A 25770-nucleotide genomic window follows, 5' to 3' on the forward strand; every position below is an offset into this window, starting at 1 on the left:
ACCTGTGAGACCTGAGATTTGATCCCTAGGACTACAAACCAGAAAAGAAATCTGACTTACATGAAAAAAGTAAAATAATAGCCACTAGTTCATGCTAAGCAATAAACAAATGGGTAAAAGAGTAAGAAACAACTTTGTTAAACAAGCTACATAAAACTTCACAATCCAGGAGGAAGAACATAATTGTCCACTCTTAATACTGTGGTTCGTGCACAATGACTTCCTTCCACAGACTAAATATGGAAAGAAAAGAAAGATTTTCCAGAGTAGAAACTGACAAATACTAGCCTGGTCAAATTACCAACATCAACAAGATACTGAAATCTGTTCAACTATCATAGATAAATGAGCCTCAAGAAAATTTGCCACAAAACATGTGGTACAAATTTAATAAAGTCCGTAAAATCAAAAGAAATCAAAGCAAATTCAGCATTACAGTTAATTCGTAGTAGTTTCTTAATTGTAAAAGTACACCATGCTAATATGTTAATAGGCTGTGGTGATTTTAATGAGATGTGCCCCCATAGGCATCTTTGAATACTTGGTCCCCAGTTAGTGGAACTGTTTGGGAAAGATTAGGCCTTACTGAGGGGGGGGTGTCAGTGGGAGCAGGCTTTGAGAGTTCACAAGACTTGCAGCATTTTAAATTAGTTCTCTCTGTCTCCTGTGAGCTTTGAGTTGTTCCTACTGCCATGAGTTTGCTTCACTGTCATGGACTCTAATCCTCTGACACCATAAGCCCAATTAAATGATCTTTTTTAAGTTGCCTTGGTCATGATGTTTTAAAAACAGCAACAGAGAAGTAAGTAATACACGGGAAAAAAATCAATATACAGAGATTCTGCACTATCATTACCAACTTTTCTTTAATTCTAAAGTTATCTTAAGATTTTTATTTTTAATTGTGTGTATGTATGCGCACGCACATGCACGTGTGTGCAGGTATGTGCATATGTATGTAGGTACTAACAGAGACCAGGAGAGCACTAGATCCCTTATAGCTGGAGCTATAGGTGTTTATACAGTAAACACTCTTAACTCTTGAGTCATCTCTCCAGCTCAAAGTTAACTTTTAAAAACTCACCTGAAGAGGTGAAAGCCACCATGTCATTTATATCAACTTCAAAGCAAATAAAAATGTTAAATTTAGCAAAATGTGCACACAACTTGTATGTTAAAAACTAAAAAATGATGATGAAAGAAATATGAAGAGAGATAAATAAAAATCATACTCATTGATTGAAGACTCAACAATACAGGAAAATTCTTTCCAAAATTACATACAGGGTTAATGAAAACCCCAGCAAGAGTTTTTAAGACACAGCCAGTAGAGTAAACTATAAAATTTATATGTGAAGGCAAACAACTTAGAATAACTAAGAAAAATTTTTTTCATTTGTAAGAAAATAAGGTGGGAAGCATCATTTTACCAAATTTCAGGGCTTACAATGTAGCTAAAATAACCAAAACTACACTGATATACTGATAAATCACGGATCACTGGAACAGAAGAGAAAAACCAAAAATAGCCACAGAAGTGGCCTCCACAGAAGTATAGCTACCCTCTATGTACAAAGTGCAAAGCCATTTAAAGTGAGGCTAACCTTCCCCACACAAGAGCTGGTGCAAGAAGAACTGCAGTCTCAGGATTTGTATGAGTAAGCACACTGCAAATTTAAAATACAGAACCTCTGGGGAAAATACAGGGGAAAAAACAAAATCAAAAACTTTTTTTTTTTTTTTGGATTTTCGAGACTGGGTTTCTCTGTAGCTTTTTGGTTCCTGTCCTGAACTAGCTCTTCTAGACCAGGATGGCCTAGAACTCACAGAGATCCGCCTGCTCTGCCTCCTGAGTGCTGGGATTAAAGGCGTGCGCCACCACCGCCCGGGAATTAAAAACTTTTGTAGTTGGAAAGATCATAAAAGTGGGATGAAGAACATGAGCTCCAGATTTGGGTGGGGCGGGGTGATTGCAAAGCACATAATCTAAAAAAGAGCTAATTCTAGAATGTTTTTCAGAAACCCTCAAAACAATAGCAAAAACCCAAATAATCCAACTGGAAAGTAAAATAAAAGGTATAAAAGGACATTCTATTTAAGAGGATATACAGGTGGCAAATTAAAGGCACTCTACATTAGTTGATTTGGGAAATGAAAGTTAAACTCATGTACACCAATCAGAATGCCACACTTCCAAAGTGGTAACAATGCTGGTAGAAATAGAACTGGGAGGTTTAGACACAGGTGGCAGAATGCCATGGCCACTCTGAAAAAGTCCATCCGTTTTGTGTGTGTGTGTGTAAAATGCAAATAATGTATATGTCCTTTAGCAGGTGAATGGTTAAACAAACTATGGCTTATTAATACATATATAAAACACTAGTCAGCAATAAAATAAAACAAACTATGATATGTGCAACAAGTTAGATGGATTTCAAGACAATAAGGATGAGTTGAAAGAAACAATCCCTCCACCCAAATATTAAACCCATCCATTCACCGCTCCATTTATACAACATTCTTTAAAGAACAAAATTTTAGAAATATAAAACAGATCTGTGGTTTAGCATAGGTAGGGTATGCTGTGTAACATGGAGAATATAACCAATCCCAGCAGCGATACTCTCTTTATCTTAACTGTATATGATAATGTAAATGACAACACACACGAGTATAAATGAAACCAAGCACACATGATTATATTATCCCAATTATATTAAGAATTCTTACGATTTGACAATAAAAAGACAGCCGATTGAGAACTGGACAAATCACTCCCAGAGACATGCAGTCAAAGATTTAAAAGGGTCAAAAGAACATATAACTAGAGAATGAGAAACATATCCACAGTGGAAGCTGGGCATGGTGATGAACACCATGGGCGGCGGCAGGGTTGCGTCCCCAAACACCCCAGCCGCCTGCCCAGCTCGGCTAGCTTATGCCCCGAAATAATTACACAGACACTGTATTCTTTTAAACACTGCTTGGCCCTTAGCTCTAGCCCTTACTGGCTAATTCTGATATCCCAATCAACCCATCTCTAACAATCTGTGAGCACCGGTCTTACTGGGAAGATTCTAGTTCAGAGCTTCATCGCATGTGTCTGCTCCGGAGAGGAGAGCTGCGGAGTCTGACTTCACTTCCTCTTCCTCCCAGCGTTCTGTTCTGTTTTCTCCACCCACCTAAGGGTGGGCCTATCCAATGGGCCTAGCAGTTTCTTTATTGCTTAGCCAATGAAATCAACAGATTGATATATGACACTCCCACATCAGTGATGAACACCTGTAATCCCAGAATTCAGGAAGCTGAGGCAAGAGAACCTGGGGTCCTAAGTCCTAAACTATACCCTGTTGCAAATAAAAACCACAATTTACTAACCAAACTCCACTGCCACCACTACACACAGCCACTAAGTTGGCTATTTAAAGAGAGAGGAGGAAGGAGGGGAGAGGGAGGGAGGGAGGGAGGGAGGGAGGGAGGCTACAAAGCTGTTGGCAAGTATATATAAGAAACTGGAGTTCTTTACATAGCTGATGATGGTACAGGTCATGCCTAAATATATAATCAACCTGAAAACAAAACAGGTGTTCAGGCAAACATCTATAGACAAATGTTCCTATCAACATCGTGTACATTTACCAAAGGAATGCCCACAAATGGATGGGATCCATATATACACAGAGCAATGGAATATTATTCAGCCATAAATGAGGCACTGATGCAATCTACAACCTTGATCACCCAAAATACTACACCAAGTAAAAAAAACTGAGATACAAAAGGTCACAATATGAGATATGATTCCATAAATATGAAATATGCAGAATACATAAGCAAAGGATAGAAATAAATGGAGAGAAGAGGGAATGTTTGTGTATTGGGCAGAGGATCTCTTTTCAGGGTGACTGTTTTGGATCTACACTGAAGATGATTACACAATCCTGGAGATATAGTAAATGCTACCAACTACACATTTAAGACTGATACTTCTATGCTAAGTGAACTTCATCTCAAGCATAGCCACAAAACTGATTACATATTTCACAGCACTTGGAGACAAATAGTTTCTTCATCATTCTGACTAGTGAGCTTATAGGTCTGCAAGAGAAGCTGAGTGCAGAGCACAGCTGACACTGAGGAGCTTCTTTACCTCCCCCATCTAACAGGCTGAGGTGAGCAAGCTTCTTTACCTCCCCCATTCTAACAGGCTGAGGTGAGCAAGCTTTTAAAAAAATTCTGAGTTTAAAAAACTAGAGAAAAGATTCATGCAATAAAAAAACAGCAATAATTTTAGTCAGCTGGTTATAATTTTAAGGTAACTTTTAAAGTTATAAGCTACAAAAGGAACACAGCATAATTCATTTACATGTTCAAACAAAAATGAAAAGCTATTCTCAAGCTGAACTGGAATTCTGACTATGGAACGATATTAGCGTTTAGAGAACCTGTGATCACTGTACCGGACAGGGTGAGTGTACTCTTATATGGGAAAGCATTAGTGAAGCTGAGATAGGTAGACTGTTGTGAGTGCAAGTTCAGTCAGAGCTAAAGAATGAAACCCTGTACAGGGAGTTTATTACACCACCCCCTACTTTTCTATGCGCTTGAATAATTTTTACAATCGAGCCCTAAATTTTCATTTTTGAAAAGCTGTGAGTTGTGAGCTAGGGATGTAGCTCAGTGGTAGCACACTTGCTGAGCCAGTGTAAAGCCTAGGGTTCAGTCTCCAGCACTGAGAATAAATCCTTCTGAGACAAGAACAAACACTGGACTAACACTTTTTACTCAATTTCTAGAGCTTGAGGAGATAATGGAGTCCTAATAACTCATTTTACAACTTTCATTGGTGTTAACAGTCTAAAAGAGGAGCTCACTTAACATAATTATATTTACATGAGAGCAAGCAAGTTCTAAGAGAACAATAGAAAATTCATCTATATATGCCTGTATTTTTGTTTGTTTGCTTTTGGTTTTTTGATTTGTTTTGTTTTTTGAGATGGGGTTTCTCTGTAGCTTTGTGGCCTGTCCTGGAACTAGCTCTGTAGACCAGGCTGGTCTTCAAACTCACAGAGATCCGCCTGCCTCTGCCTCCCAAATGCTGGGATTAAAGGCATGTGCCACCACTGCCCGGCTATGCCTGTATCTAAGTTCAGTCCTAACAAAAACCTTTTAAGGAAGGTAACATCCAACCTTAATAAAAGTGGTCTAGACTAGGGATGGGGAAATACGTGTTAAAATAGTAAAACCTATAATACATAAATACATAAGCCAGCAGCCTGCATTTATCATGCAATATCATACACATACAGAACTGTACAGCTCTACTTTTGTATGACTCTAGTTTATACCAGTGATATTTACAAACAAGCACTGGTACCACACTACAAGCCTTTGAGATAAAAGAACTCTGTTCCATTGCAGTCTTAAAGGACCACAGTTACATATTCAGTAATGATGGAGGTGGGTCTTTATTTATCTGTTGTTTTTATTGGTTAATTAATAAAGAAACTGCTTGGCTCTAATAGGACAAAAAATTAGGTAGGCGAAGTAGACAAAACAAAATGCTGGGGGAAAAAAAGCCGAGTCAGACAGTCGCCATGATTTACCCACTCCAGACAGACGCAGGTTAAGATCTTTCCTGGTAAGCCATCTCATGGGCTACACAGATTATTAAAAATGGGTTAGATCAATATGTAAGAACTAGCCAATAAGAGGCTGGAACTAATGGGCCAGACAATGTTTAAAAGAATACAGTTTCCATGTAATTATTTCGGGGCATAAGTTAGCCATGCAGGCGGCCGGGTGCCGGGGACGCAGTCCTGCCGCTCATATTACTACACAGTAAGCATACTACTGGTCAAAATGTAGAAGGAATCATGACTTCGCATCATCAACCACGAGCAATATTAAGTGACTCTAGAGTTGCACGTTATCGGCTACATGTGATGATACAGATGATACAGTTGAGGCAGGAAGATGCTGCAAATTAGAGTCAAGCTTGAGCTACATACCTAGCCCTACATAGCAAGATCCTGTCTCAAAACAAACAATAACAACCAAAGAGACATGTCAAAATTATTTTTTACCCAATTTTATTTACCAAATGAGAGACTTAAAACAACTATATAAAAGTAAAAGATATGTTCATCAGTGTAGTGGTTTGAGTAAGAATGGCCCCCATGGAAAAAAAGAAAAAAATAACGGCCCCCATGAGCTCATAAATTTGAATGCTTGGTCCCTAGTTGGCAGAACTGTTGTGAGAAGGAGAAGGTGTATCACTAGAAATGAACTTTGAGGCTTCATACCAGGCCTTGTCTGTCTCTGTCTCTCTATCTCTCTCTGCCTATAGTTGCCTTAACATGTAAGCTCTCAGCTACTATAGCACAATGCCTGCCTGCCACCATGCTCTCAACTTATCTTCTAAAACTGTAAGCAAGACCCTGATCAAATGCTTCCTTTTATATGTTACCGTGGTCACGGTGCCTCTTCATAGCAATAGGAAAGTTACTAAGACAATCAGTAATGCTCCATCAACCAAATTCTACCAACCATGACCAAATAAGATTATTCTATCTCATAACTGCAAAACTAATTCAGCATACCAAAAAGAGAAAAACCATAAACTACCACATGCATAAAAGACAAACACATGAAACTTCAGTGTTACAAAGGATATTATCAAGAAAATAGAGCTAAGGGTATGGGTATGGGTCAGGTCCTAGGCTCAAGCCCCAAACAACAACAGGGGGTAACCGATGATAGGATAGTTCTTTTAGTCACTTATCTCTTCCTCCCAGAGCACAAACTAGTTACACCATAGGTTCTATATTGAGTGTGTTACTTAAAATTATACTCTGGTAACTACTAAGGCAAACAGTGTAAGTGATAATTTCAATAGACACTGCTTAATAAAAATCCAGTATATTTTTTAACTATAATCCCTTTTTATTTTTTATTTTATTTTGGTTTTTTGAGACAGGGTTTCTCTGTAGCTTTGGAGCCTGTCCTGGAACTAGCTCTTGTAGACCAGGCTGGCCTCAAACTCACAGAGATCCACCTGCCTCTGCTTCCTGAGTGCTGAGATTAAAGGCATGCGCCACCACAGCCCATCTCCTTTCATTTTTTTAAATTATTTTTATTTACTATTCTTGGTTTTTTATTTTTGTTTTGTTTTTCGAGACAGAGTTTCTCTGTGTAGCCCTGGCTGTCCTGGAACTAGCTCTGTAGACCAGGCTGGCCTCGAACTCACAGAGATCCACCTGCCTCTGCCTCCCCAGTGCTAGGATTTAGGCACGAGTCACTGCAGCTTACTATTTGTTTTTTTAGACAGAGTCTCACTGTGTAGTTCTGACTGGCTTGGAATCACAGAGATCAGCTTGTCTCTTCCTCTTCAGTGCTAGGACTAAAGGAATGAGCCACCATGCCAGACATTTTTACTGTACTCTCTTAACAGAGCCTATCTGCTGCAAGGCACAAGCCATTTGCAGGTCACTTTAGAGGCTAGAGAGGTAGCTTGGGGTTTAAAAGAGCTTGCTGCTCTTGCAGAGGACCAGACACAATTCCTGGCATCAATGTCAGGCAGCTTCACAAGCACCTGTAACTCCACCGTTAGCAAATCGGATGCACTATGGTGCACATTCTCACTCATGCACCCATAAATAAAATTGCAAACAAAATTTTAAAAGGGTAAGTCATGAAAATTATTAGATTACACATGTTTTCCTTTTTATTACCATCTAAACAAATATAAATTATTTTTTTAAAAAGACAGTTCAAATATATGCAATTTCTATCATACTATGGGAACTACAGGATGTCTCCTTATTCAAAGGCTAGTAACCAAAAATTTTAGATTTCAAGTTTTACAGTACCTGAATGCATACAAAAGGAGATGTAACACAAATCTAAACACTAAACTCACATATGTTTCATATATATCAGTATGAAGGCAAGTTATACATTGTTTTGGGCACACCTTCATTTCGACTATAACACATGACATGAGATCAAGTATGGAACTTTCTACTTGTGGTATGCTGGTACTGAGAATTTTTTGGATTTTGAAGTACCTGGGATTTCAAACTTTTACCATTTAAAGATGTTCAGCTTCTTTTACGAAAGGCTTTGTACTAATAATGCCCCACAACCACAGATCTTTCTGGAACAATTTTCTTAAGCAGCTCACATTTTCTACTTTAGCTTTATGTAGGTGGGAGGGGAGTATGCACATGAGTGGAGTGAGGTACAGTGCCCCAGGTCAAAAGAGGATCGAATCCCCCAGGAGCTGGAGTTAAAGGCAGTGAGTGTAGGCCACCTGTCAAGGGTGCTGGGAACTGAACTCAGGCTGTCTGCCAGAACACTATTCCCACCCCCTCTTTCTGGTGTTGTCATTGTTCTTTGTTTCTCTGTGTAGCTCTGGCTGTCCTGGAACCCACTCTGTACACCAGGATGGCCTCCAAGTCAAGGACTGGCCTGGAGTACTGAATTAAAGGTGTGCACCACCACCGCCCGGCTTCACTGTGTTCTTAACCACTGAGCCATCTCTCCAGCTCCACAAATCACAATTTCTTTTTTTTTTTTTTTTTTTTTTTTGGTTTTTCGAGACAGGGTTTCTCTGTCCCTTTGGAGCCTGTCCTGGAACTAGCTCTGTAGACCAGGCTGGTCTCGAACTCACAGAGATCCGCCTGCCTCTGCCTCCCGAGTGCTGGGATTAAAGGCGTGCGCCACCACCGCCCGGCCACAAATCACAATTTCTATCACAGACATCCTGTTAACCTGATTATGCCTTGCTGGATGAATGCCTGGCACTAAAGCATCATCTAAGGTCAGGCGTTGTATAAGATAGGCAGAACACCCACAAGGAAGGAATCTGTCTCTAATTACAGAGCAACACTGGTAGTTAAAAGCAAAGGATGGCTTTTTAACACACTGGCTCCCAAATGCCTATTTCCTAAATAACATTCTGATTTCCCAGACTTCCATGATAGTTGATTTCCGGATAAATGAGAAAAATTTTTTTCTTTCCCTTTGTATTTGGGAAGGGGGTGTAACTAGAGAACTTGGGAAGAAGTTGTTTTGATTCCATTAATTAAGGTAAACAGACAAGATTCCTTCTAAACTGAAAGATACACAATACTTAGTTATTACCTTTAAATAGATTGGAGGGGGGTAAAGAACTAATAGTTTAAAAAACAAAAAGCAGATAATCTGGATCCTTGTTCCCCTTAGCATATCATCAGTGACAGACCATCCACTGAACTGTACACAGAAATCAGGCTATCATTAAAACATGCATTATCCTATACACTATCTACATGAAACTGGATGACAGGGACGGTCATAGGAATAAATGGAAATGCTGCCTTATCTTCTGTTTCACTGGTGAATATAGAATCCTACCTTTTGTCTCACCACATTTCCTCAGTCAATGAAAAAGAACCAAGGAGACTAGCTAAACACCCTATAGGAAAGCTCATTCTCAGAATTATACAAGCTCAAACAGAATCCCAGAATTCAAAGACAGATAAATTACCATTTCGGCTGCTAATATAATAAAACGTATGTCACACATGTAATAATCAGATAAATAAGATTAATTGAAACCCAATACTAATGGCTAAAAAGTTAAAATAGGAATTAAGCAAGGCCATGGACAAGAGCAATCAAGTAAGTGAGCAGCTGCTCCTTCTCACCTACTTCTACCTGGACAGAAACAGGCTGGTTTAGCAGGCCCTGGGAGAAGTCTCAGGTGTGATGACAGAAACCTAAGACCAGATAGAGCTTACCTTATAAAAGAGTATTAATCCCAAAATGAAAGATTTTCTTTTTAGACTTTCTTCCTAGTCTTCATTCCTGTCCCTTTAAAAAGATCTTTTAAAATGAGAGTATGATTTAAATAGGCAGAAAGAAAAAAGCAACCTCACAAGCTGCGGAACTCCCTTCCCCAAGCCTAAACCTCATGTGAGACTTAAGTCTTTTAAAAGCCGAGTGATTCTAGTCCTAAGGGCAAAGCACCAGATTTCTCAGCACAAGCTGAAAAGCACCTAAGCTAAGTCTCGGTAAAGCGGTAGACATGCAGAATAAACTCCACACTGGAGCGGGAGAAAGGAAGGTTTTCAAACCACACTGCTATCATTTCCCTGCAAGATGAGCCAAAAGTCATGCGCGGGTTCCTGGAAAGGGGAGGGAGATCCAGCTCCACTCTTAGTTACTAACAAACTAGCCATCTGACAACAGGCTCTTTACACCACCTGTGGAAATCTCTTAGAAATCACTCTTCCGTAAAACCATAAAACAAAAATTAGCATTCTCCCCTCCTGCTGGCTTTTCTCCATTGTTAAAGAGGCTGGAAAGTAAGTAAAAATTGGAAATTGAATGATATAAATACGTATTTTAAAATCCAAGCTTGCAAAATCCTGAACCAAACTGAGAAAAAAAAAATCTTTTTTGTTTTGTCTTTTCGAGACAGGGTTTCTCTGTAGCTTTTGAAGCCTGTCCTGGAACTAACTCCAGTGGACCAGGTTGGCCTTGAACTCAAAGAGATACACCTGCCTCTGCCTCCAGAGTGTTTGGATTAAAGTTGTGCGCCAACGCCAGGCTCAATTTTTTCTTGAAAAAGAAAAAAGGAACTGGTCCTAGTAGATAGCCCCTGCCCGCAATTCCAGAGCTTAAGAAATGAAGGAGACTCCGGAGGGTCAAGGTAGCCTGTGGCCACACAGAGCTGGAGGCCAGACTAAGCTATGTGAGACACTGTTTAACAACTTAGAAAAAAGAAAACCTGCTGGACATTGGTGAGAAATCAGCTCCTGTTACTAGTGCGGACCGGGCTGTGGCTGTATTCTGTTACATTTCTGTGGTGCCTCAGCCCTAGTGTTTATCTTTCAGCTACACCTGATGGGTTTACAAAGAAAAGGCCTCTTAGGTTTGGTTGAGAGGATCCAACAAGTGGGAGCCATCGAACTGGCCATAAGATGATAACGTTTGCAGACAGGTAAAGGATATGCGAGGCTTTAAAACAGACAGAACTCAAAATTTTTCTTAGGAAAAAAAAAAGTAATTCATGTATCCAAAAAGCCTATTAAAGATTCAGAAATTGTGTTCCACTACGCCGAGAATTCTGCTCTTTTTCTAGTCTCTTGATCTGATTAACAGTGACTTTTTGGCAACTCCTTTGAGAAGCGCCTACCCACATTCGAGAGGAAGGACAGCTTCTCTGCTCTCCAGCTCCCTCTCTGCTCTGCCAATCTTACCGCCGGTACTGAAATCTATAATAAAACCCGTTCTTCACAAACACCAACTCTGCCACAAGGAACCCAACTCCTATTCTCCAAACCAGGGTACGTTTCCCGACAGACCTACAACCCAAACACAAAGCTCATCTTTTCATTCGGCTCATCAGCTAGCCAACTGCGAGGTAATCTTAACATTCTAACTTCACCATTAATAATTTTCACTTCAAAACCAAGCCTGTGTGAGCCACGACGATGAACTGCCACAGACGTGGTTTTGTTTTCAGTACTTAAAACCCCCGGGGGTTTTAAAGTAAGTTGAACGGCTACTGCGTAAAGGTAAAAAGAAACAGATGGTTGCTGACTGCAAGGAAGTAAACTCAACAGAAAAGGGTGAAAGGACGGAATCAAACGTAACACACAGGCTTGCTCCCCAAATCTCCGCCTAAGTAACTCATAAACACACACTCCCTCCCCTGGAAAGGCTTTTTTAAGTCTTTAGAAAGCAGCGACCCCGACTGGTTTCTACCCCTCCTCCTTTCTTAAGGGAAGTGCTAGAAAGTCAAGAAACAAGCCAGAAGACAGGGCGGAAGATGGAAAGCCAGAAAGCATGGAGTCGCTGCAACCGGCACTTTAAATAACCCCAGAAGTGTTTCCAAGTTGGCCTACAAGAGGAGTGAGCCGCTGGGCTCCCTCTCGGCAACTCCGGAGTTCCCGGGCAGCTCCGGGAGGCGGTCACAGGGCCGGCGGGAGCGAGAGAGCAGCTCCCGGGCCGCCCAAGCCGAGCTCCGAGGGCCCGGCTCGCACCCAGCTGGGCCGTAGGCCTGGGGCAGCAGCGCCCGAGCCCCGGCCCTACACCGCCCGGACGGCTCAAACGACTGCCGAGCCCCGCAGCCCCGGAGACGCGGGCGACGGCCCGAACCCCAGCCGCGGGACGCGTCCCGCCGAAGGCCGCCCACTCAGGGCCCCGGGCCCCGCGCGACTCCCGGCGGACCCCCGGCCCGAGCCCCGCTGTCTACCTGTCTTCGCTCTTATTTTTCTGTTTCTTCCCCATCGCTTGTCAGCGGTGTCGGCGGACCCGGCCTCTCGGTTCGGTGTCTCACACACCCACTGTCTCCCCGCTGACGCCAATGCCCGCTCGGCTCCGTCCACCTCGCGCCGCCGCCTCTCGCACCCGGCTCTCCACAGACCCGCGCACTGGGACAGGGCACATATGGTGTAAGCCCTCAGTACGCAAGCGCATCGCCCCGCCGCCTCGGCGTGGGGACGCAGGGCGCGGCTCATCGAGAGCGGCGCTTCGGCTAGAGCGTCTTCAGTTGACCCGCCGGCCAGGTGGGAACCCGAGCGCCCCCTAGCCGCAAGGGACTGCCGCACACCGGCGCCCGGCCGCTCCCGGATTCTAGAACCTAGAGGACCACAATGAGGCTTTTCGTTTCTCACGTCAGCACCCTCCCGGGGGCTGGCGTTCGACCCAGGAGTGGTGCTGAAAATTCCCTCATGTCTACATCTCCTCAGCTGCAGGAAATTCGTTCATTACGGGACCACAAGGAGCCAATAATGAGCCCTCCGGAGTTCCCCAGGGACATACACCCAGAACAAAATAATGAATGGATCCATTCCCCTCAGGAACAGTCATGTATAACACTTAGTAACACTGTGAACATTTATTAGGGAGAAAAGACACACGGGTACAGCGACCAATCCCCTAATATGAATCTTCATATGAGCAAGTTCTAAATATCCGTGTGTTTAAGGAAGTCAGGAGGGAAGATTCTGGAGTGGCGAAAATGTTTGGGGGCGATGTTATTAGTGTGAGCTACCGATTAATAGTGCACTGTAAGTTATACTTCAACTTTAGAAAAGACTAAACTTAAAGCCCCACGGACAGGAACAACATCAGGCTCATTTCGATGTAGCACAGCCAGGGCTGACGCACAGCCTGTGCACAAGAAAAACTACAATTCCCAGCGTCCTTAGCGCCCATCCCTCCGGTCATCAGCCCACAAGTATAGGGTCGGAATCTTGTAGTTCCGGGTGGCGGAGAAGAGACGCACTCTCCGAGGCTTTCGTCACCCCCTCGCCGCCCCTTCCGCGGGTCTCTCACATTGTCTCGCGAGAGGACTTTAGCCAATGGAAAGGAAGAGTGGACAGAACCTTCGCCGCCCTTAACAACTGCTGTGAGGCTGAATCCTGCGTGAACCCGATCGGTGTTCTTGATCTGCAGCGTCCTCTCTTCGTCGGCACCAATAGGCCAGGTACGGCAGAGGATGCAGTGACAGATCCTGCCACCGCGTTCCGTTGTTGAAGGACGGACAGATCAGGGCTACACGTCCGGCCGGATCGGGCGCGGTCGGGGGGTGGGGGTGGTGAGGAGGGCGTAGCTGGGACAGCCTTGACCGAGAGGCTGCTGAGGCTGTGGCGCACGCGCCCCAGGTAGTGCGACTTCGCTCCCCCCGGAACTCCTCCGCCTGTCCCTGGAGCGCAGAGAGTGGCCAAGAATCTTCCGACAGGTACAGGGGTTAGCATGTCGATCAGCAGTTGGTAGGTTAGTTAAATAGTTAGGTATCAGCCTTTCAGTTCATCTGTAAGAATATTCGAGTTGGTTCAATAAATAGAAAGTTAGGGGGCCCACTAAGCTATTTCCTTACTCCCCCTCCCCGCCCCCACATCTAAAGGCAGTGACTACCATGGCCTAACACAGGCCACAAGAGCTCCGAATTTAAATGTGAAGGCATCCTGTAAAAAGCCACAGGAGTAAGAGAATGCTATACCCAAATAACGTCAGATTCTGATGAACTTGTCTCGGATCCCCTTATTTAGACCCGAATGCAGTCTTTGTCGTTGGTGGTGTTGTTTTTGGTTTTCGTGACATGATTTCTCTGTAGCTTTGGAGCCTGTCCTGGAACTCGCTCCGTAAAACATGCTGGCCCTGAATTTACAGAGATCCGCCAGCCTCTTCCTGCCGAGTGCTGGGATTAAAAGCGTGCACTGACACCACCCGACCCGAGTGGAGAGTCTTAATCTCACATTTCTCTTCCGGGAGTAGGGAATCATAGCAATACAGCTTCTTTTCAATCATATATAGTACTTATGAGTCGTTGACAGTTGGGGTTTAGAGGGTTGTTTAGGATTTATGTAGCCCAGGCTGGCCTCTGTTGCTCTTTGTGTATCCAAGGATGATCTCAAATCTCTGATCCTTAGGCTTCTACCTTTGAGAACTGAGATTATGGTCATGAACCACCATGCCCAGGCTAACTTCGTTTGGGAAGTGTTTGGTTTTAGCTGTCAACTTGACACAATCAAGACTCGCCTGAGAAGGAGGACTTAGGGAGAGATTGGCTAGATCAGGATGCCCTGTGGCTGGGGGGAGAGGGGATTATCTCGATTGCTTAAATAAAGCAAGGAGACCTGCCCATTTGTGCAGCACCGTTCTGTGCCCTGAATTTGAATCCTGAGTTAAGTGTAGAGGGGAGATTAAGCACAGGTAAAGCTGTCTTTGTTAGGACATCTCTGAGAGGGTATAGAAATGAAACTCCTTATGACAGTGTCCATTAGTAAATGGCTTTTCTAGAAGCCATAAAGCAAGTTAGTACCATCAGGGACAATCCTGGAACTATGGACCATGTTTTTGATGGCCTAGATCTTTGCTCCTGTTTTAGCAGGTGTTGAGGCCTACCTGCAAGGTTCTAAAGTCAAAATGCTATCTCTAACATGGCATCTGCTGTGTTAAGGTCTCGAGCCCTGTAACCAAGACCATGTCTTTTAAAAAAAACAAAACAAAAAAACCAAAAGTGCAAACTTAATGCTTGTTTCTTTGTGACCCTCCCAGCACCAAGACTGCTTAAAAAAATGGAAGGTAATGGATCCATCGACATGTTCTCAGAAGTCCTAGAGAACCAGTTCCTCCAGGCTGCTAAGCTCGTGGAAAGTCACTTGGACTCAGAAATTCAGAAGCTGGATCAGATCGGTGAAGATGAGCTCGAACTCCTCAAAGAGAAGAGACTGGCGGCACTCAGGAAGGCCCAACAGCAGAAACAAGTAACCTCTCCCGCCTACTCTCTGAAATCGCCTTAGCACTATGCTTCTGACTACGTGTGCAGTCATGTGACCTTCCTCACTTTCAGGATGTTCTGAATTCAAACTTCTCTGTCACTTAGATATTTTCCCGGGAATCAAACAAAAGGAAAGACTTAGGCGAGATGTAGCATTTAATTGAGAAGCTGACATGTAGAAGAGAGATTAAAACTTTTCTCAGACCGAGCTTAGGGTACACATATCAAAACTAAAGACATACAATAATTCCGTGTGAGAAGAGGTTTTTTTAAAAAATATTTATTTATTTATTACGTATACAATATTCTGTCTGTGTGTGTATGCCTGCAGGCCAGAAGAGGGCACCAGACCCCATTACAGATGGTTGTGAGCCACCATGTGGTTGCTGGGAATTGAACTCAGGACCTTTGGAAGAGCAGGCAATGCTCTTAACCTCTGAGCCATCTCTCCAGCCCCGAGAAGAGGTTTTTAAAGCATGTGTGCATTTTTATTAACTTAGCTGTGGTTAGGAGGCAGGATCTCCCTGTGCAGCCACAATTGACCTGCTTCTGCCTCCAGAAGCACTGGAACTGAAGGCCTGTGTCCCCACACCCGGTTCTGTCTTGTTAACTCAAAGGCTCAGAAAGGTCACTAAAATTCTAGTTCAGTAAATGATGGGAAGGGCATTGAAACTTTTGCCTTGTTTCTTTTTTCTTTCTTTTAAACCATCTGGCTGAAAGGCATAGTGAGCGTATAGTTGAGGTAACAAGTTTTTTGCCACAGGAAAGGTGGAAGGGGCTGAGCATTCTCAGGCTTGGCTCCAGTGCCTTGGCTTGTGAGCTGAATTACATGTCAGGTTTTCCTTGGTTCTGGACACCACATGAGTAGAATACTTTTCCTTCTGAGGACTTTGCTCACTGATGGCTAGTCTAGAAGGCCTTGCCTGTTTGAGATTATCAGAAGCAGATAGGTGGGTTTCTAAGCTTCTGAGCTGCAGTAACCACACTGTCCCCCCAAACTGATAGGTTTTATTTCATGGGGTGGTTTGTTTGGTTTGTCTTTTCGCTATGGGATAGAATTGGTTTCTTTACAAAATAATACAGTGATTGGGACACTTAAAATCCCGAGTGTCACCAAAAGACATTTCAGCTGGATGGTGTGCTTCTCTTGAAATTAGGAATGGCTTTCTAAAGGACATGGGGAGTACAGAGAAGTTGCCAGCGAGAGAGACTTTTTTCAAGAAGTCAAGGAGAGTGAAAAAGTGGTTTGCCATTTCTACAGAGACACCACATTCAGGTAACTTTGCTTCCCCCCACCCTTGGAAGTCAGTATTCCTATGAGAATGGTTTATTGTTCCTCAAATATTTTTCCACTGTGTAACTCTAAATATGTCTTAAAGTAGATTCTTACAATTCTTACCAAAATAATAATTTGGTTGTTTTTTTCACTGTGCTGTGTTCACTGGGAATTGGAGGGCAACAGCTTTCGTGATCAGTGTTTATCCACACGCTCTGTCCCCTTGATAAGGAGATAGTGAGCAACTTGACCAAGCCTTTCCTTGGAACCATAGATGGAACTGCCAGGCTTATCTCCTGTGGGAACAAAAACAAAAACTCTTGTCTAAAACATTTTTGATTTCCATTTGAAAGTTAAGATAACCCCCCAAAATAAATGAAGATAACCCTAAAGTATCTAGCTTGGTGCAATCCTGCTCACAATCCCATGTTTACCAGCAGCTGTCTCTTACCCATCAGCAATCAAAATATTCAAAATCAGCACAATATTATACTGTGTATTTCCCATCTTTTGTGGTTTATTTCCTTTTTTTTTTCTTTTTTTTAATATTTATTTATTTATTTAGTATACAATATCCTTTCTGCTTGTGTGCAGAAGAGGGCACTAGACCTCATTACAGATGGCTGTGAGCCACCATGTGGTTGCTGGGAATTGAACTCAGGACCTTTGGAAGAGCAGGCAATGCTCTTAACCGCTGAGCCATCTCACCAGCCCCGTTTATTTCCTTTTTTAAAAAACTTTTTTAATGATTTGTTTTTATTTTATGTGCATTGGTGTTTTGACTGCCTGTATGTCTGTGTGTGGGTACCAAATTCTCTGAAACTGGAGATACAAACAGTTGTGAACGGCCATGTGGATGCTGGGAATTGAACCCTGGTCCTCTGGATGAGCAACCAGTGCTCTTAACCACTGAGCCACCTCTCCAGCCCCTGCTTTTTTTCTTTTATTTTACTTTTACTGTCTCTTTAAAGACTTTACTTGACTTTTAAACTATTTCTTTCTTTAACTGTCCATACCCCTTTTCTTTCCTGCCTGCACACATTGTACAACACATTGGAATATGTTGAGAGTTTTTTTTTTCCATCTGGACCTCTTCTTCTGTGTATCTTTTAGGCTTTTTTGACCACACGAGCAAATTTTTTTTTTTACATTAATCATAAACTGATTGGCCCATTAGCTCAGGCTTCTTATTTACTCTTATAACTTATATTAGCCCATTATTCTTATCTGTGTTAGTCACATGGCGCAGTACCTTTTTCAGCAGCGTAGTCACATCTTGCTTCTTCCGTGTCTGGACAGGACTGCCGAGGAATCCACACGAGCAAATTTTTTTTTTTTTCCAATTTTTTTTTTAATTTATTTATTTATTAAGGATTTCTGCCTCCTCCCCGCAACCGCCTCCCATTTCCCTCCCCCTCCCCCGATCACGTCACCCTCCCTCATCTGCTCTAAGAGCAATAAGGGTTCCCTGACCTGTGGGAAGCCCAAGGACCGCCCACCTCTATCCAGGTCTCCTAAGGTGAGCATCCAAACTGCCTAGGCTCCCCCAAAGCCAGTACGTGCAGTAGGATCAAAAACCCACTGCAATTGTTCTTGAGTTCTCAGTATTCCTCATTGTCCTCTATGTTCAGCTAGTCCGGATTTGTCCCATGCTTTTTCAGACCCAGGCCAGCTGGCCTTGGTGAGTTCCCGATAGAACATCCCCATTGTCTCAGTGTGTGGGTGCACCCCTCGCGGTCCTGAGTTCCTTGCTCGTGCTCCGTCTCCTTCTGCACACGAGCAAATTTTAAACTGCTAAGCTACACCTGGGTCCTCTGTGAGACCCTCCTGGCTGATTCTGCCCACCTCTAGTGTGGCCTGGTCAGAAGCGTCTGACCAGGTACTACATTTACCTCCTATCTATAGGAAGCCGGTACCTGTGCTGCCACAAGCGGTTCTTACTTAGCTTGCTTTTTTTTTTTTTTTTTTTTTTTTGAACTTTTTGAGACAAAGTTTCTCTGTAGCTTGGGAGCCTGTCCTGGAACTAGCTCTTGAACTCACAGAGATGGAGAGATGGGCCTGCCTCTGCCTCCGAGTGCTGGGATTAAAGGCACGTACCACCTCAACCTGGCTCTTAGCTTGCATTTCTATTTAACACTGACAGCTGAACAGCAGAACGGGGCCTCTGAAAGGAGCAGTGTCTTTTTTTTCTTCCTTTTTTTTCCAACCTTCTCAGGCCATACAATGGACATTCGGACCCATGTTGGTAGGCTAAAATGTTGTTGGTTGTTTTTATTCTTGACTTATTTACTCTTCTGCAGGCTCACCACCAAGCTTTCAAATCATGACATGGAGGCTTATTTCTTATAAATGCCCAGCCCTAGCTTGGCTTATTTCTAGCCAGCTTTTTAAAAATTGTCCCTTCTACCTTTTGCCTCTGGGCTTTTTCCTTTTCTTGTGTAATCTTTCGCTCTTACTCCTTGTCGGCTGGCCTCTTCTTTTCTTGCTCTCACCTTTTGATTTCTTTTGCTTCTTCCTCTCTCTAATGTTCTTCTATTTATTTTCTCAGACTGCCAGCCCCACCTATTTCTCTCTCCTGCCTCACTATTGGCTGTTCAGGTTTTTATTAGACTAATCAGGTTTTTAGACAAGGCACCGTAACAGCTTCACAGGTGTTTTAGACAGATATAGTAATAGCTTCAAACATGTAACGTAAAAGAATGCAACACATCTTTGCATCATTAAACAAATGTTCCACAGCATAAACAAATGTAGTTCATCTTAAATTAATATTCCACAACATGGGTTGGTCCCAGGCATGGTGGTCTACAGCTGTAATTTCATTGCTTTTGAGACTGCAGGTAGGATCACAATTTTGAGGTCAGCCTGGGCTACATAGTAAGATCTTAGAACAACAGCAAAATATATTAATGAACAAATGGTGTGCATAGACTGAATTAAATTAGGTTCCTTCTCGAGTTAAAATATGGTGTAGATTTATGTTACAGATTTCTTACATACAGATTTATTTGTTTAGAGCATCATTTAAAACCCGATATTTTTTACCTTACCATTTATTTCTAAAACCTTGCTTTGTTTGCTCTTTTGGTTTTTCAAGACAGGGTCTCTATGTAGTCCTAGCTGTCCTGGAACTCAGAGATCTGCCTTCGTCTACCTCCCAATTCCTGGGATTAAAGGTGTGTGTCACCATCACCCTGTCTTAGCTCTGAAATCTTATTGAACTACCTGGGAGAAAAGACCCAGCCAGTAACAAGATTGGGCATCAAGGTTATAAGAAACTTCCTGAGCCTAGACTAGTTCTGGAGCAGCAGCGGGTACTCAAGAATCACCTGTGTACTTCCCCGTTACACGCGAGAACTTTGACTTGCCTGTATGTTTTAAAAGTAATCAACTCTTAGCTGGCTGTGGTGGTGCTCGCCCTAATCCCAGCACTTGGGAGGCAGAGGCCAGCGAATATGATTCGAGGCCAGCCTGGTCTATGGAGTGAGTTCCAGTACAGCCAGGACTAACTACACAGAGAAACCCTGTCTCGGAAAACAAAATAATAAGTAAGTAAAACTCAGATATAATGAACACCTGTGCTTAAGAGCCAAAAAGATTGGCAGTCTGTTTCTTTTGAAACTAGGAGCTTGGTTTGTTTAAAATAGATTTTAATTTAAAGAAAATGTCACTTCCTTTTCGGCAGATGGTTTAATAAAAATCACTACAGAGCTGAAAGTGCAGTTTATTGGGTTCATTCTTTAGCACTGGGGGGTTGGGGGTGGAGTCACACTGATACCATTCATTTCTTAAGGGTCACACTAGCCATATTTAAACAGCACTAGTAACTTTTAATAGATAAGCTTCCCTGACAGAGTTACGTGTTTCAGGGAGTTGTTGGTGGCTCCAGTTTTTGGTTTTTTTCATTGTTGTTGTTTTGTCTCCATTTTTGGATTTTAGTTTTTCATGACAGTGTTTCTCTGTGTAGCCCTGGTTCTGTCCTAAAAGTCACTGTAGACCAGGCTGGCCTCCAGCTCAAAGGTCAGCCTGCCTTTGATTCCTGAGTGCTGGGATTAAAGGTGTGTGTTGCCACTGCCCAGCTCTGGTGACTCCAGTTTTTAGTTTTTTCTTTTCTTTTTTTTTCGAGACAGGGTTTCTCTGTGGCTTTGGATCCTGTCCTGGAACTAGCTCTGTAGACCAGGCTGGTCTCGAACTCACAGAGATCCGCCTGCCTCTGCCTCCTGAGTGCTGGGATTAAAGGCGTGCGCCACCATCGCCCAGCTGTGACTCCAGTTTTTAATCATAAATTCCAGATGTGGCACCGGCTGAATTTTTGCCTTTTATGAGTTCTGTCAGCTTCAGTCTATCCTCCTTCATCCTTATGAAGACACCAGGAAACATTCATGTATAAGGGAACCTTATTTTTTTTTTTTATCCTAAGTATGGCAACTCATAAAATTGAGATTCAAAAAAAAAACATATAAAATACGCTGCACAGTAATGCTTCCTTTAGCGTTCGCCTTTCTGCTCTTGTCTTACAGGTGTAAAATACTAGACAGACATTTGGCAACACTGGCCAAAAAACATCTTGAAACCAAGTTTTTGAAGCTGAATGTGGAAAAAGCACCATTCCTCTGTGAGAGACTGCGGATCAAAGTCATCCCCACACTAGCTCTCCTGAGAGATGGCAAGACACAAGATTATGTTGTCGGATTCACCGACCTAGGAAACACAGATGACTTCACCACGGAAACTTTAGAGTGGAGACTTGGTTGTTCTGACGTTATCAATTACAGGTAACCTTTAGCAAAGATGAACCAAAAAATAGATAGTTGGCTATTTTTTTAGATTTTTTTTATTTGTTTATTTATTTATTTTATGTTTTAATGTTTTATGAAATTAAGTCCTGTTGTATTCAGCTTAGGAAAAGCCCATCTCTTAAAGCATAGAGTAATGTGATCTTATAGCAAAACCAAATTTACAGATAAAAACTGAGCCTTGAAGGCAGCCTAGACGTTTTCAACGTAAGAAATGTCACTGAAACTACTAATTTTGGAAACCCGAAGTGACATTCCTGAATAGATTGCCTTCGGGTGTGTGCAGGAGGGTTGTTTTTACGATGTTTAGAGAGTCAACTCAGAGACTTACACATGCTAGACAAGTCTTCTGTCACTAAGTTATACCCTAAGCCTTAACTCCACAATTTATAGCTGACTTAAGTGATTCTTTGTGATAAAATTAAAATGTCAAACACAACTGCCAAAGAGGTCATTGTGCTTTTGTGATTTCACGCTGGTAGTACTGAGGTGACAGCCAGGACCTTACATGTACTGGCTGTGCTGCACCACACCACAACAGTAATCCCTAGCCCTGAGTAGGCCTTCACTGTGGGCGTTCATATGTCACACGTACAGTCTGAGACTTCAAAAGCTTACGTAACTGAAACAATCTAAAACTCATCTTTCTTTTTTTTTGGTGCATGGCTTTGTCCCTTTCGAATTGAAAGTGTCACTTGTTCTGTGCCTATTCTTGCTTTAAAAAGAAAAAAGGAAAACAGACAAGGAAAATTGTGCCTTTCAAAGCTGAAACTTTCGCCTTTTGTCTCCCCCACTCCACTAAACATGGATGAATTATCCCTGTACTGTAGAAGTCCATTTTTGCTTTTGTTAACATGAGCATACATTAACATTTGTTCAACAGAACACTATATTTTGAAATTATATCTAGCTTTTTCTTTAGGTTTTTGTGTTTTAAGACAAGGTCTTACTCTACAGTCCAGTAATGTTAATCCTCCTGCCTCAGCCTCCCAAGTGCTAGGATTACAGGTGGGATCCACCATGCCCAACTTGATTTTGAATTTTAGTTATGTTGCAAACTAGCAAAAGGAAGTCTTGCATAATCTACCATATTCCCACATTTTAAATGTATATGCCAGATACATAACAAATTGTTTTCAGAACCATTTGAGTATACTTCTTTATTTCCAAATGTGTTTTTCCTAAGAATAAGTACATTTTCCTGTATACTTCCAGTGCAGTTAATAAAATAGCAGTGATATAGTTTATAGAACCTACTCAAATGTACCACCATCCTTGTATTGTTTTCCTTGTCTGAAAATTGTGTCACGTTTAATTATTGCATTTAGCTTCTGTAACAATTTCTATAGTAATTGTTTTTAAAAAGTATAAGCTAGTTAATTTCTCAGTGTTCCCCAGCTCAGACCTATGAGTGCATCTCAGACTCAGATCTCAGGTCAGGGCTATTTGCTGCAGGAGGGTGTGGGTGCCTTCATTCTCAGTGCATCATCTGATGGTAGTGGTCCAGCATTGGTTTGGACACTATCATGCCAGGTGATGATTTATGAGGAACTTTTGTGTCACTTGTGTTTATTTCCTTGTCCATTTAGTGATTAGCCTAGGCTGCAAATGATTTTATTCTGCAGGTTATAGTCGATAAAGCTTCATTATCCTTTGACCCTTGTGGCCCAAGCAAGATGCTTTAGGAAAGCTTATGTTGTATTCTGTCTGTAAAATTAGCTGTGTTTCTAAGAAGTTGTGCTTCCTTTCAGTGCAAATGATAGTTTTTTTCTCCTTTTTCATTTATTGATTACTTTATTTACTGTTTGTTTAGGACAGGTTCTCACTGTATAGTCTAAATGGTCCTCAAATGCACAGTCCTAGCTCAACCTCCTGGCAACTGGAATTATAGGCATGTGCCACAGTTCCTGCCTAGCAAATGATGTTCCAAAACTAACATCTGGATGCCAGGATCCCAGACACATACACAAAACTGCCTTATCATTTATTTCCCTAGCATTGTTGAAAAGTTTTTTTTAAAAAAAGTTGTGTTTTATTTTTCTAAGTTTTGTGCCAATCCCGGGCTGACAATAGTGCATTCTGTGAGTGAGTTTGCTAATGTGTGTAGAAATGTAAACACTGGGGTGCTGCCCAGGAAAAGTCACAGCAAGAGCTCAAGCACAGCTGTGTTGCCTGTCTGCTTCAGAACATTAATGCCTAGTGTGCAGAGAGCCAGGACCCCATCTCCATTAGCCCAAAAATGTTTATGATAATGATTATGATAAACAAGAGGCTCAAACGTTGATCTAATACAGTTAGGTAAGGTGTGACACTATTAACTGTTAGTATTAATGCTTTTTACATTCTAGCATCCCAAGTGTATTAAATCATAAAAAATAAAATGCTCTTAAACTTTGTTTCACTTTTAGTGGAAATTTAATGGAGCCACCATTTCAGAGCCAAAAGAAATTTGGGACAAACTTCACAAAGCTGGAAAAGAAAACTATCCGAGGAAAGAAATACGATTCTGATTCTGATGATGACTAGACTTCTGTATTTGTAAAGCATCTCTTTGTTTACGTCAGAGTTAAGTGTCTTTCTGAAGTCCTTGATTTCAGCCCATTGACGACCATCTGGTCCTCGTATCCCAGAGTTTACACTGCTTCACCACATGGAAGGACACCATTACTATTTGTCTGTGGCCATCGTGTGTAGCTTGAGAGAAACAGATATCTTAAATTACCTGGAAAGGGTCTGGATTCTCTATTTTTGTGATTGTTTTTATCATAACGTAATTCTATCTTTATACCACTCACACTTGTGTTTTTAATCTGCAGAGTTAGCAATAGAAATTCAGCAACTCTTAAGGACTTAATGAGTGCTGTCTATACAAACGGTGTGGGAGCATTTCCTGGTGTCCCACAAATACCTGTCAGTGAGTCCTCGCTTCATGGAATGTGTTTCAGGAACTATTAAAGACTTGCCCGTGTGTTCAGGGTGCAGCATGGTGACTGCTGAGAGCAGCAGGACAGTCTGGTCATCAGCTCATTGCCTGACTTAAAGGGTCCGCATTGCTTACCTGCTGAGACATGCAGTTTCTGAGTGGCCGCATATGGAACTCCAATGGCTGCTGGTACAACAGTTTTAGAATAGTGTGGCGCCATCTAATGAGATGGCTCAGTGTAGGGAGGCACTTGCCACAAATCTTGAGGACCCGAGTTCAATTCCCAGGACCCACTTGGAAGGAGAGAAACAGTTCCTGCAAATTGTCATGGAGCACACACACACATAATACAGTAGATACAAATTGTCATGTAACACGCGTAATGCAGTAAATACAAATTATCGTGTAACACGCGTAATGCAGTAAATACAAATTATCGTGTAACACACATAATACAGTAAATACAAATTGTCATGGAGCACACACACATAATACAGTAGATACAAATTATCAGGTAACACACATAATACAGTAAATACAAATTGTCAGGTAACACATAATACAGTAAATACAAATTGTCAGGTAACACATAATACAGTAAATACAAATTGTCGAGCACACACACACATAATACAGTAGATACAAATTGTCAGGTAACACAATACAGTAAATACAAATTGTCATGGAGCACACACATAATACAGTAAATACAAATTGTCATGTAACGCACAATGCAATAAATACAAATTGTCATGGAACGTAATACAGTAAATACAAATTATGTAACATAATCAGTAAATGCAAATATTGAATTTGAAAGACGATTTGGGATTTGGAAGCAATCTAAAGCGGGAAAGAAGAGGGGATGTGTAGGACAAACATATTAATAAATTAAAGATGACATAAAGAGGCTGGAGAGGTGGCTCAGCAGTTAAGAGCACTTGGGTTCGATTCCTAACCTCCACATGGTGGTTCACAGCCATGCACTAGCTCAGTTCTGGGTGAATCTGATGCTGCCTTCTGACCTCCATGGGCACCAAGCAAATGTGCACATACATACATTCAGGAAGGATACATACACATAAACTAAGGCGAATCTATTTTTAAAAGAAATAAAAATCTAGTTCTTTGAAGGCAACAAACCTGAGCAGGTGAGGAAAGGTATAGCAGAAAAGATTCAAGGAAAAATTAAAGTAGCCAACTATGAACATCTTTATACCAATAAACAAGGAAAACAATCCTAGAAATTAAAATAGAAGAAAAAATTAAAAAAAAATATGAGCAGGGCTCTAAAGAGATGGCTCAGTGGTTAAGAGTGCACTCTTGCAGAGAACCTAGGTTCAGTTCCCAGCACCCATGTCAGCGGTAGCTCAAGCTCCAAGGGTATAATGCCATCTTCAGACATCTTCGGGCACCTGCTCACCTAAGTGCAGACTCACGTACATAAAGGGAAACCTAAATTTGGGCAGAACTAATCTCTATAAATAGCATTTCT

At 42.0% G+C, this 25770-nt stretch overlaps 2 protein-coding genes across 3 annotated transcripts in view; one reads left to right on the forward strand and one right to left on the reverse strand.

The window, feature by feature from the left end:
• Eif5b (eukaryotic translation initiation factor 5B) overlaps positions 1-12477 on the reverse strand; it is a 58004-nt gene extending 45527 nt beyond the window's left edge. Inside the window, exon 1 of the mRNA XM_075980392.1 lies at positions 12248-12477. Coding sequence (XP_075836507.1) covers positions 12248-12282 — 35 coding nt within the window. The 5' untranslated portion in view covers positions 12283-12477. The remainder of the gene's footprint in view (positions 1-12247) is intronic.
• Positions 12478-13276: 799 nt separating this feature from the next.
• On the forward strand, positions 13277-24687 carry Txndc9 (thioredoxin domain containing 9). 2 transcript variants are annotated; one of them, XM_075980394.1, is made up of 5 exons: positions 13277-13483; positions 15058-15266; positions 16438-16556; positions 21077-21331; positions 23761-24395. In XM_075980394.1, exons 2-5 carry the CDS (start codon positions 15078-15080, stop codon positions 23876-23878), a joined length of 681 nt encoding a protein of 226 aa, XP_075836509.1. In that variant the 5' UTR covers positions 13277-13483; positions 15058-15077; the 3' UTR covers positions 23879-24395. The 2 variants fall into 2 exon arrangements, with proteins under 2 accessions (XP_075836509.1, XP_075836508.1); XM_075980393.1 differs by lacking the exon at positions 13277-13483 and adding an exon at positions 13676-13738 and having other exon boundaries at positions 23761-24687.
• The last annotated feature ends 1083 nt before the right edge of the window (positions 24688-25770 follow it).

This window comes from Microtus pennsylvanicus, chromosome 7, assembly GCF_037038515.1.
Source record: "Microtus pennsylvanicus isolate mMicPen1 chromosome 7, mMicPen1.hap1, whole genome shotgun sequence".
Classification (NCBI taxonomy): domain Eukaryota; kingdom Metazoa; phylum Chordata; class Mammalia; order Rodentia; family Cricetidae; genus Microtus; species Microtus pennsylvanicus.